The sequence below is a fragment of the Akebia trifoliata genome, chromosome 4 (assembly GCF_017979445.1).
Source record: "Akebia trifoliata isolate Shusen 1 chromosome 4, ASM1797944v1, whole genome shotgun sequence".
NCBI lineage: Eukaryota > Viridiplantae > Streptophyta > Magnoliopsida > Ranunculales > Lardizabalaceae > Akebia > Akebia trifoliata.
This window is the reverse complement of record NC_141378.1, coordinates 41,970,824-41,983,595: the sequence shown is the minus strand read 5'-3', so window position 1 is coordinate 41,983,595 and position 12,772 is coordinate 41,970,824. Positions and strand designations below refer to the sequence as shown.

At 37.3% G+C, this 12,772-nt stretch overlaps 1 protein-coding gene and 1 pseudogene across 1 annotated transcript; both read right to left on the bottom strand.

The window, feature by feature from the left end:
- Nucleotides 1-6,430: 6,430 nt before the first annotated feature.
- On the bottom strand, nt 6,431-7,051 carry LOC147405055 (uncharacterized). The gene has a single exon (XM_086437957.1). The coding sequence runs from the start codon at nt 7,049-7,051 to the stop codon at nt 6,431-6,433; it is 621 nt and encodes a 206-aa protein (XP_086294083.1).
- A 2,915-nt stretch (nt 7,052-9,966) lies between these two features.
- LOC147405054 (protein SMALL AUXIN UP-REGULATED RNA 12 pseudogene) lies at nt 9,967-10,740 on the bottom strand (annotated as a pseudogene).
- Nucleotides 10,741-12,772: the final 2,032 nt, after the last annotated feature.

Sequence of the window (12,772 nt, the reverse complement as noted above, 5' to 3'; positions counted from 1 at the left end):
ATTATGACAATATACTTTGACAATCATTATCTTATATTGGTTACAAGTTTCAGAATGAAGGGGTGCAATTATAACTTTTTGAGTTTAAAGAGGTAAAAAATAAAATAATAAAATAGATTAAAAGGGTAAAAAAAGAAATATAATAAAATTAGAGGGGGTGAAGGACATCCTCTTTGGGGTTAAGGGGGTAAAAATAGAAAATAATAAAATAGGAGAGGCATTATTAAAAAAATGAGATTAAGAGCGTAAAAGATGAAAAACAATAAAGTGGATTAAATGGGTGAAATATAATAAAATTTGAAGGGATGAATAATAAAGGTAATAAAATGGATCCCACAAAAATTATAGTTCAATGTGATGTTTATCCCACAAAATTGTAGTTTGATGGGCGATTTATTTCCAACAAAATTGTAACAAGTGTGTGCCTTGCAGATGTGTTTTATGATATAAACTAGCGTTCACCCGTGCTTATGGCACGAGCACCCTCTTTTAGATTTAGGGGGTGAAAGATGAAAACAATAAATTTGGAAAAGTGTTATTGGAAAATGGAGACAAAGGGTATTATTGGAGTTATATGGATAAGAGAGGAAAGATAATAAAGTTAGAGGGGGTATTATTAAAAAAATGGTAAAAGAGGAAAAATAGTATAATTGAAGGGGTATTTTTGAAAAAGTAAAGAGGAATAGTAAGAAAATTATCTTTAGGATTAAATGGGTAAAAGAGAAAAGATGATGAAGTTAGAGGGGTGTTATTGAAAAAAGAATGGAAAGAGAGAAAATATAATAAAGTTGAAGAGGAGAAGAGGAGAAGGCATAAGAGGGAATGAAATGGGTATTATTGAAAAATCTTTGAGGTTGAAGGGGTAACAGAGGAAAGATGGTAAAGTTAGAAGGGTATTATTATGAAAGAGAAGGGGGTGGGGGAGAGTAAAGAAAAGTAATAGTGGGGTTTATAGTTGGATGAGACATTTATTCTTCACAAGTGGGCCCCACCATTGTGTTTTATTATTGTTTCACACTGCATTGATGTGCATCGATGTGTTTCGGAGATATGAGTGAAAAACATCGATGGTATGTGTGCATCTCCTCGTCAATGCAGTGTGAACACAGTGAAAAATAAAGTCTCCTAGCATGACTTTTTATTATATAGTTATATAGACAAGTGGGCTCCACCGTTGTATTTTATTATATAGATTTTAAAAATCTGGACATAATTAATCCAAAACCCATCCCATAGATATCAAATCAGATCCTTATCAAATTAGATTCTTGTTGAAACCCAAAAACTTGATCTAAACCAGAAGTTATCAGTTCGAAACAGATTGTGTTGTTCTGATTCGATCCATCGACAGATATAGTAGATCGGTGTAACTAAATTGAGCTGGGCCAATTTTACCAGGCCGTTAACCTCTTAAGTAGATGTACATACCTAGCCCTTCAATCGAGTTGGCAATCAAGACTGCGTAGAGTGGGCCAGCATAGCCTGTCTAATTTCAGGCCCGTTTAAGATGGACTGGGCTGAGCTAGAGGCCCAGTGAACATGATGGACTACATAAATTACCCGTTTGAGATACTTTGGACAAGCCCATGAAGCGTGAATCATTGTAATAAAATGCATTCTATGTACCTTATTAGTGTTCCTTGAGTCTAGGAAACTCATTCCTTTGCATGAGGGGGTGCAACTTGGTCTGGTTCAAACCGAACCAAACCAATAACTTTGGGGTGGTTTGGAACAAGTTGCGGTTTGATTCCAGGTTACGAAAATGGAGAATTGATCAATTTAGTTTGATTCTAGGATCAAGCTTGTATAGAACCGAACCCCTATGCAATAATAAATAAATATATATGTATATACTAATTATTATGAATTATTTTAGGAGTTAGGATATATATTAGTGGTTTTTATGGATAACTTAATGACTTTTTATGGATAGATTAGTGATTATTGTATGAAATTTTATGTTTATTATATGTTTTTTTTTTCATTAAAAAATATTACTTTTAATTTATAAAATATTGGCAATCCGTAAAACCAAATCAAACTAAACCCATTTTAGTTCAGTTTGGGTCCAATGGAATTTGGTTCGGTTCTGATTCTTATTTAGTGGAACCGACCTATGTCGGTTTGGTTTCAATTTGACCTCAAACTGAACCAAGTTGCACCCCTACTTTGCATATTAGAATGATGAGTATGGGTAAGGCTGGCTATGGGTTGGATAGTACTCGCTTACCCTACTCATCTGACCGAGTTATTTGGGTATGAGTACGACTTTTTTTTTTCTTATTAACAATTCAGGTAAATTTATCCGTAATCATTTTATCTGAATTTTTTTTAGGTATATGGATAAGTTTCTTATCTAATCCAAATATCCATTTATCCTTGCTAGTTTAATACGGTAAATTCAGAATAAGATATATATATATATATATATAACCCAAATTAAGGTTCTTGGATCATTTTATCAATAAGGTATATATATCCAACTCTGATATCCGCTTGAAATTTGGGTACACGTCAGATATGGATATCCTTTAAAAAATTGGGTCAATAGTCAGATATGGCTATCCATAAAAAAAAGTGGACAAAAAATTGGATATAGGTAGCTGGATATAGAGTTGGGTAAGTATATGGATATATGCTTCATTCGACCCACACCCGACCCATTGCCACCTCTAGTAACGGGTCCATCATCCTCCAACGACCCTAGAGCCATGTTGTATAGGGTCAGGTTTTTGGTGACTCATATATAAACACATGATCCTGACCATTCAAATAGGAAATATTGCTGTCAGGATTTATAAGTATCACAATAATCTATATTCCAAAGATCAATCTCAATCGTTCGATTACAGTCTTTAACCATCAAGACCATGTGTGAGTTTCCATGAGAAAGAGAGAGAGAATGAGATCCCCATTTTTTGTGTCCTAAAACCACAAAAAAAATCTTTTATAGGCCTAATAAATTGTAAATGAATAAAATCTCTCTCCTGCACTGATGATATATAGATACGATGAATTCTTTGCCACATCGTGTTCGAACCTTTGCTGACTATACTTCACCACATGACTAACCAATTCATCTATATCATCCACCTGAGTGAAAAAAACTTGGGCAGGTCAACCTCGAACCCATTGGGTTGAACCCGACCTTCTGTCATGTCTGGGCATAGTTAGCTTGGGTTCAGCCTCAGGTTTGGGCCCAAAAAAAAAAAAATGCCCGACTCAAATCAAGTTGGATTTGGACATAGGGATTAGCCAATCCGATTTGCCCGAACCTGAACTTGATATGATTATAATTTATAAGTATTTTTTTTTTGAAAAGTATAATTATATTGAAGAAAAGCAAGCAAAAACAAGGAGGCCGAGGAAGCCTCAAGAAGAACAACAATGAAAAGAAAAGAACAACATTAAAGATTACATAAAGAGTGTCATCTAAAAACAAAGTCATCGAAAGAAGTCCCTGCGAACTCTATGCTCTGCTTAGACCACATATATAAAAGACCCAGGATCTCCAAGAACCTCGTATGGGAGTTGCTGATCTTGTTGCTGAACACTCTATTATTTCGCTCGTTCCAGACCCCCCAAGCAATAGTCGAGGGAAGCATAGCCCACAGGATCCGTTTTCTGAAGTGGAAAGCATTACTGGTCCATTCTACTAACAACGAAGCGAACTTACTAGGAAGGATCCAACTAACCTGGAAAAGCCTAATGAAAGTTGACCAAATATTATAAGAAAACACACAATGGAGTAATAAATGATCAACATATTCCCCATTTCCCATGCAAAGAGGACAACAATTGGGAGTGATCCAACCCTTCACAATCAAATTATCCAACGTGAGAATCCTACCGAGGGAAGCCAACCAGACAAAAAAAGATTTTAGAAGGAACTAACCCAAACCAAATGATGGAACCCGAAGGGGATCGTTCTGCACAGGGAGTGAGCCACTGATAGAAAGATCTGACAGAGAACCTCGAATCCTTCGCCCTAATCCATTCCCATCTATCTTGATTGTTGACGTTGAGATGAATCGAGTGCAGGAGATCAAGGAAAGATGTCACCTCAGTTAGCTCCCAATCATTAAAGTTTCTCCTGAACCCCAAATCCCAAGTACGACTGGATTCATTGCTAATCAAACATTGCTGGATGGAGCATTTGTTCTTAATAGAACAAACGTACAAAGATGGAAATTGAGTTGCTAGAGACGATGTGCCACACCACTTGTCCTCCCAAAATCTAATTTTGTCTCCCAACCCCGCCTTGAACCTAATCCCTTTCTCGAAATCCTCACACACTTTGAGAACCCCTTTCCACACACTACACCCATAAGAGTCTCTAGTCTCGCCACTATACCAACCTAACCTCATTTCCCCATACTTAGCCATAATCACCTTCCTCCACAAACTACCCCTTTCCTCACCGAATCTCCATAGCCATTTTCCTAGAAGAGCTCTATTAGCTAACCTAAGCCCCCTAATGCCCAGCCCCCCGTTCTCCTTAGACTTGCAAATCACTTTCCATCTAACCAAATGATACTTCCTCTTGCCATTCCTATCGTTCCACAAGAAATTCCTCATAAGTCTTTCCAGTTTAATCTCAACAAATCTCGGAAGCATAAACAAAGATAGAAGTAGTAGGTCGGAATACTCGATAAAGTGCTTTTGATCAAAGTTACTCTCCCTCTTTTCGATAAATAGTTGGCCTTCTACGTGCCCAACCTTTTCTCAATTTTCTCAACCACACCATCCCAAATTTTAATACTGTTGTAGGGAGCTCCCAACGGTAATCCCAAATATGACATGGGCAGGGTATCATACCGCAACCCAATGTTGTGGCCATCAAATGAATGTTATTCACCTCACCTACCCCGAAAAGCTTACTTTTCTGCAAATTAATATGTAATCCTGACATAGCCTCAAAGTAGCAAAGTAATATGTGGAGCACCCTCACATGGGCCCTAGATGCTCTAAGAAGACAAGGGTATCGTCCGCAAATTGAAGATGAGAGATTAAAGGTCCATCATTCATCCTAAACCCCGATAGCTTGCCTAAATCAACAGCTCTACTAAACAATCTCCCCAAAGCTTCAACTACAATAAGGAACAAAAACAGGGATAAGGGGTCCCCTTGCCTTAGTCCTCTCGAGCCTCTAAAATAACCAGTTGGACTCCCATTGACAAGAATCGAGTAAGATACCGAAGTGACGCATTTCATTATCCAACCGATCCATCTCTCTCCAAAACCCATTCTCCCCATCATATATTTTAAAAAGTCCCAACTTACGTGATCATAAGCCTTCCTTAAATCAATTTTCCCTATCATTCCTGCTGTCTTTTTCTTAATCCTAGAATCGAGACACTCGTTGGCCATCAGAACTCCATCTAAAATTTGTCTTCCCTGGATGAAAGCCCCTTGTTCTTCACCTATTAGACTTGGGAGAACAATTTTCAAACGAGACGCTAAAATTTTGGATATTATATTGTACACCGAGCTCACCAAACTAATGGGTCTGTAATCTTCAATCTTATCTGTCCCAGCTTTCTTCGGGATCAAGGCAACAAAAGTGCTGTTAAAGCTATAATCCAAACATTTCTTATCTTGCAATTCCTTAATAACCTCCATGAAATCTCTCGAGACGATATCCCAACAATGCTTGAAGAATTTCATATTAAATCCATTCGGTCCCGGTGCCTTATCCCCACTCATCGATAAGATAACTGATCTGACCTCGTCCTTCCCTATTTGTCTTTCCAACCATACCCTCTCTTCTTGGTCCAAAGACTTGAATTCAAGATTATCCGGCCGCGGTCTTAAGGACTCATTTTCCTTATACAAATCTTTGTAAAAGCTCACCACCCCTTCCTTAACCTCCTCCTCTCCGACCCTCAGGACATCTTTGATATTGAGTTTGTCAATTTTATTATTTCTTCTATGAGAATTGGCAACTTTGTGAAAAAAATTTGTGTTATTATCCCCCTCTTTCAACCATTTGACCCTCGACTTTTGCTTCCAACTTATCTCCTCCATAAGCGCCACTCTTTGGAATTCCGACTTCAACTCCATTCTCTTACTTCTTTCATCCGAGCTCAACACCCTTTCTTCCTCCTTTTTGTCCAAGGTCTCAATGTCTATCAAAATCTCCTTTTTTTTTCTCCTCAATGCTCCCCATAACCTCTTTGTTCCAAGTCTTCAACTTGCCTTTCAAGAATTTGAGTTTTTTTTTTAATACAAAACCCTGATTTCCTATAAATGGACACTCATTCCACCAATTCCTAACGAAATCTAAAAAGTTGGGTTGAACCAGCCAATCGTTTTCGAATCTGAAGGGAAGAGGATATTGTCTAGGATGGCTTACTTCCAAAAAGATTGGGGTATGATCAGAAACTGGGCTAGGACTAGCTTAGTGAATCACATTCTGAAACTTCTCCTCCTACTCAATATCAATCAGAAACCTGTCTAATCTAGACATCCTAGGGTTATCTTGATTATTAGACCACGTGAATCGTCTTCCCAGAAGAGGGAAATCCATCAAACAATGTCTGCCTATAAATTCATTGAAGTTTCTCATCCCTTTAGAAATGATCGATCCCCTATTCTTCACATGAGAGAATCTGGTGACATTAAAATCCCCACCTAGAACCCAAGGTTTGTCCCAGCATCCCGCAACATCTTCAAGTTCCTCCCAGAATTGTGCTCTCTCCCTGTTGATGGTTGGACCATAAATCCCTGTAAACACCCAATGAAAATCTTCGTTTCGATTCCTACACATTATAGAAATTGAGAAAGTCCCTACTAAATTATCTATCACTTGTATCCATTCCTTATTCCACATCATAAGGATGCCACCAGCAGAACCTATAGCAGGAAGGGCTATCCAGTCAATGTTTCTCCCCCAAATCTCCTTAATGACCTTATCGTCACAACAAGCTAACTTCAATTCTTGAAGCGTGACAATGAGCAGATTTTTACTTCTAATAAAAGCTTTCACTGTTGCTCTTTTTCTCTTATCCCCCAAACCCCTAACATTCCAAGATAAAACTTTAAACGACATTAAACACCTAACAAAGACCCAAACTAACAGAGAAAACTACCTCTACTCCAGATTGACCAATACCTTATCCGCTCTTGTTCTGATAAAACTCCTTATCATATCCAGGGGTGCTACCACCGTTAATTCATTCTTTTCATCGTTCCTATAACTTCGGATTTCCTGTGAATTCAATTGCTCATTTTCCTCCTCCACTTCAAAAACTTGATTGATGCCTTTGAATTCCTCTTCTAGAATAATTCTATCTCTCAAATCTTCAACTACAACTTTCAAAATTAGGGAAGACTCCTTATCCTCTGTCTCTAGAACTAAGCCAAAGTCTTCTGCCAAGTTCAGCGCATTACTGACTAACCATTCTACTGTTTCCAAGTCTGTCCTAGCTATCCCTTCCTCACGAATTTCTATTGTCGACTCACCCATATCTCTGTCAACTTAACTTCCATCACTGTACACCTCTCTACAATCAGCAACTTTCCCCTTCCTTGTTATCTGACTAGTGAGTAATGAAGCCAGAGCTAACTGACTGTCATCTTTCCTGTTATCCCTTCTGCCTTCCATCTCTCGGACAAGCGCAAAGGATTGAGGGGAATCGATGGAGATTGAAGGATATCGAAATCTGTACTTAGAAAAAACTGCACGAGGGCCAAACAACGAAATATCTATAGGTAGAGAAAATGATGCATACTCAGAGCAGTTTTGACCAATAAAGCAGGGAAACTCACCAGAAGACACTGAAAATACCTGAGGAAGGAGAAATGGGCCAGTAATTACCTTCACTATTACAGTCCCCCCGTTCCTATGCTCGTCAAGTCTGTTGCAAGGGGTTTCAATAACTTTCGAACCAACAGAATGTCGCCATAGATCCGCTCGTAGTCTATCCCAGATTCTCGTCACCGCAACTAGATGATGTTCAGAGTGCCCCTTCCCCATTTTTTCATGCCTTGAAGCTTCCAGTATCTTCGCTGCCATATAAGTCTCCGATGTATAATAGGGTATTCCACCAATCGACGTGGTTTGAACCATTTCCTTGGCTCCCATCTCTCTGCCTCTCGTCTGACTCTTTCCCTGATACTCCAGCTCGCTACTAAAAACTACACATGGGTCCATTACCTCTGAAATATAGCTAATAGAATTCCCACTATCAAGCTGCGACCCATCTTTCAGCTGCCTTTCCGTAATCTTCTCAACAGTAATTCTTTCGACTTGCTTAAATTGACCCTCTAATATTTCAATATGTATGCTTTTGTTTATCTATATATCAAAAATATTATGTGATTATTTTCATTAAATAAATAATTGTTTCGTTATTAATGCTTTTGTTTAAGGGATATCCCATATTTTTATACAATGATTATATTAAAATTTTAAATATATATATATGGGTAGCTTTCAATGGCTAACTTTTTGGCAAAATATTTTTCAAAGCATGAGTTAGAAGTTTTGGAATGGGTTGATTTTTGGTGAGGATGATCTCTATGGTGAGGAGATCATCCTCACCAAAAATCAGCCCATTCCAAAACTTCTAACCCATGTTTACAAGTTGAAAAATCGTGGACCGTCTATTTTTTTGTAAACTATTTTTGATGGGGTTAGAAGTTTTGGAATGGGCTGATTTTTGGTGATGATGATCTCCTCACCATAGAGATCATCCTCACCAAAAATCAGCCCATTCCAAAACTTCTAACTCATGTTTTGAAAAATGTTTTGCCAAAAAGTTAGCCATTGAACGGGACCCTATATATATATATATATATATATATATATATTATTTATTTATTTATTTTTTGAAACTTGCTATTAACAATACAAATAATTATTTTAATTAATTTTCTTATTCTTCTTATTTAAATTTGCTTATATAAAATTTTGAAATGCAATTTGATGACAAATAATTGTAAATTTTAGGTTCTTTTACATGCCAATTATCTTTATATAAACCCTTAACAATACCAAATTACCTAGTATCGATGAAGAATGAATTAACCTTACCAACCTGATTTGGGTTGGGTTTGGGTTGAGCATTTCATGCCCGAGGTTGGGGTTGGGCGTTGGGCATGGGCACAGGTTAGCTTTAATAAAGTTAGGGTTGGGTGCGGGTCTGTGCCCAACCCGCCCGAGTTGCAGCCTTATCAATAAGAATACTTTTTTGGTGATTAAGGGGCCTGGATCGGTGGACGACAAATATTTGTATGGTGGATTAGGCAGGTCCTTAACATGATATCTTACAACAATATAAAAACCACTAACCTTCATTCTATATATGAAGGGAATATTTTTATCATCCAATCAACTATTTAGAAGAAAAAGTCCATTAATCGGATGGTTAGGGTGTCATCCTACTAAACTGATTTTCTGGTTGTTGCACCGTACAATTTCTTTAGTGGGCTATTTGCTTAATCAATTAAAAATATATGGGTAGCGTTGAAGGGCAAACTTTTTAGCAAACTTTTTGGCAAAACATTTTTCAAAACATGGGTTAGAGGTTTTGGAATAGGCTGATTTTTGGTGAGAATGATCTCGACGGTGAGTAGATCATCCTCACCAAAAATCAGCCCATTCCAAAACTTCTAACCCATGTTTACCAGCTGAAAAATCGTGGACTGTCCATTTTTTGTAAACTGTTTTGATGGGGTTAAAAGTTTTGGAATGGGCTGATTTTTGGTGATGATGATCTCCTCACCGTAGAGATCATCCTCACCAAAAATCAGCCCATTCCAAAACCTCTAACTCATGTTTTGAAAAATGTTTTGCCAAAAAGTTTGCTAAAAAGTTGGCCATTGAACGCCCGCCAAAATATATATATATATATATCAAATTGATAGAGTTTATGAAGCCCACATGAGATCACTATCTGATCATGATCATGCTGATTTCATGCAGAGAGAGAGAGAGAGAGAGAGAGAGAGAGAGAGAGAGAGATGAGTTTCAAGAAATTATCCTTGTTTTGCTTAATATCAACTCTCTTACAAGGTGCAACAAAACACCACTGTAAGCAAACTTCAAAATATACAAATTTAACTCAGAAATCTTAATGCATGGGTTTTGGGTCAGTGACTTTAAAAGAATAACCCAAAAAAAGAAAGAAAAAATAAAAAAGAGAAGGTGAAAAAAAGATAGAAGATGTGGTGTGCAACTTCATCTTGATCATCATCTCCAAACAGACCATCAATCTTTAGTTTAATTTCTATCTGATCATTGATGTTAGAGAATGAAAGACAACTTCTTCACAAGGAATTGTAAGACCCATGTCATGATCGAAGCCGAACTCTTCTTCGGCTCTTTGAAGTAGAGTTTGAAACTCTGGATTAGTTAAGAGGGAAATTGGAACAATGAATCTGCTCCTTTTCTCTCCAACATAAACAGGAAAATGGCCTCTCGGCACGTCGAAAGGAAGGCCTTGTTCATCGTAGTCTTGTTTCTTGCTTAAGATTGAACATCTCTTGAGAATTTGCTTAAGGATTGCTACTTGGGGTAATTTGGTAGATTTTGTGAGAGCCATTTTTGGAAGAGCAAACTTGGGGAGAGAGAGAGAGAGAGAGAGGTGAGGGTGGTGGGGAAGAGAGGAAGGGAGAGTTTGGAATTTATGGAGAGTGAGAGAGGGAGTGAGGAACAAGGTCATGTGGGGTGTGGGGGCAAAGGACATGCTATGGGTGTCTTGAGAGGTGTGGAGTTGTGTGCAAGGACATGTTGGAGCCAACCCCATTGGGCTTACCCTTAACTTGTTGCCCTCCCATAGACAACATGGTCCTCTCTCTCTCTCTCTCTTGTATGCACCCATGTTTTCCTTTGAATTAAAGATTTTAGGATCGCATAATCATAGAATTCAATCCACCGTTTGGTTTGGACTTCGGATTATACACATTATTGTGAAACAATCAGAATTAAAAATATGAATAATCAGAAACAAGGTATAAGTCATTTATTCTATTTCTCTCGCACACATAATCCATTTGTGATAATTTTCCATTTTTTATCGAATGTAAAATATCTCTTGGTCTGTGAGTTCAATCCACTCCTTTAGTTAGACTAATACCAAATCAAAGGAGACTCAAATCTTTACCCAAACTAAGATACTCAAATCCTTACCCAAATTCTCGAAGTGTCATATTTAAGTAAAAATTTGGAGAAAAATAAGTTTTGGGGACAAGATGAGAAATATATATTAAAAAAAAAAAATATTGAGTGAAAATTTAAGTTTGCTTTTAGAGATTTTCAGTTTGCCACTGGAGTGCTTCATATATCAAAGACTAATGATGAATGCACGTGGTCTGTACTTGGCTGATATGTGAAGGGGACAGAACCTTCGATCTCTTTCCTTGTGTATCCCGAAGAAAAAGATCTATGAACCCTTGCCACGTCAATTGCGTATGATTTATTGCATGCATTCATCACGACTTTATACCAAACGAAGTTTTAACTAATTTTTTTTTTTACTCAAATCTGAGAAAATTTGAGTATGGTTTATGGTTTTAAGACTTAGTTTCGCGTCTCGTCTCCTCTAGACTTGATACCGAGTCATTTTAGATGAGTTTTCCGATACATTTGAGACGTCTTGTTCAAAAAATCAAAAAATTGAACATAAAGTATTAAATCTCAGTAAAAAAAGTGACTTATGAGTTAGTCTCATTCAACTCCGATACCGAGTTAACTCGGGCGATACGTCTCGGTCTCCGACGAGTTTTAAAACCATGGTATGGTTAGGTTAACTGCTCTATTAGAGATTTATTCCATGCTTCAATATCTGACAGATTTGCTTTGACTCCCCTTTGGGTAGTTGACAGATTCTTCAATTTCCTATCAACTTTAAAAGTACCACAACAAAATTTCTTTATTTTTTTCAGTCCAAATTTGGCTTATTGTTTGTAGGCCTCTCTCTCTCTCTCTCTCTCTCTCTCTCATGTTAAAGAGAAAAGAAAACTGTACTGGAGAGTACCAGACTGGAGTTATTTGGTTATTTCTGATGGTTGGGTTTTTGATTCTGTGGCTTGAAGTGGCAGAAGGAGAACCATAAAATGCAGAGATACCCATGTGTACATCACATCCACAGCTTGTAGGTTTTGAATTTTGATCTCCATAGACCCACATATAATCAATTCCTCTCTCTAACTTCATCTTTAAGTCTTTAATGGTCCCACAGCCTCACATGCCAACCCCCACAGTTTATTCATTCACTTTCATACCTAAAGTTGATTCAGTCCAGCATCCCAAAATTGTGTCTAACATTGCTGTCAAATATAAAATCAAAGAGACTAAGTTTATATGATTAGGAGTCCCTTCTCATGTAAACCTTCATTCAAAAGAATGCAATCAATCAGATGGTTGGCGCAAGAAACAACAATAACAATCAAAAAGCGCAAATCAATTCAAAATTAACGTGGTTTTGCAAGATTGTCTGTCCACAAGTGATGATGATAACTTTCACTATTTCTATGAATAAAAGAATTACAATCTCTCAATCTCATTTCCTCTCAATAAATAAATAAAAATCTCCCTCTCAGGAACCCCAAAAACGAGTTTACTATGAATATATATATATATATAGTCTGTACAAAGATAAAATTGGCGCTAGAGAAAAAGTTACGAAACATCTAGAGCTAGACCCATGGAGTTGCTCCTGGTGCATAGTCCATTATACCCATGTAATACCACTAAAAGAATACAAGGCAAAAACATAACAGAATGTAAAGTTCCGCAATTCAATTCTAGCATTGAAGACAAAAATAC

Coding starts and splice junctions, on each gene's coding strand:
- LOC147405055 (XM_086437957.1), bottom strand. CDS start 7,051: ATGTCGTTTAAAGTTTTATCTTGGAATGTTAGGGGTTTGGGGGATAAG.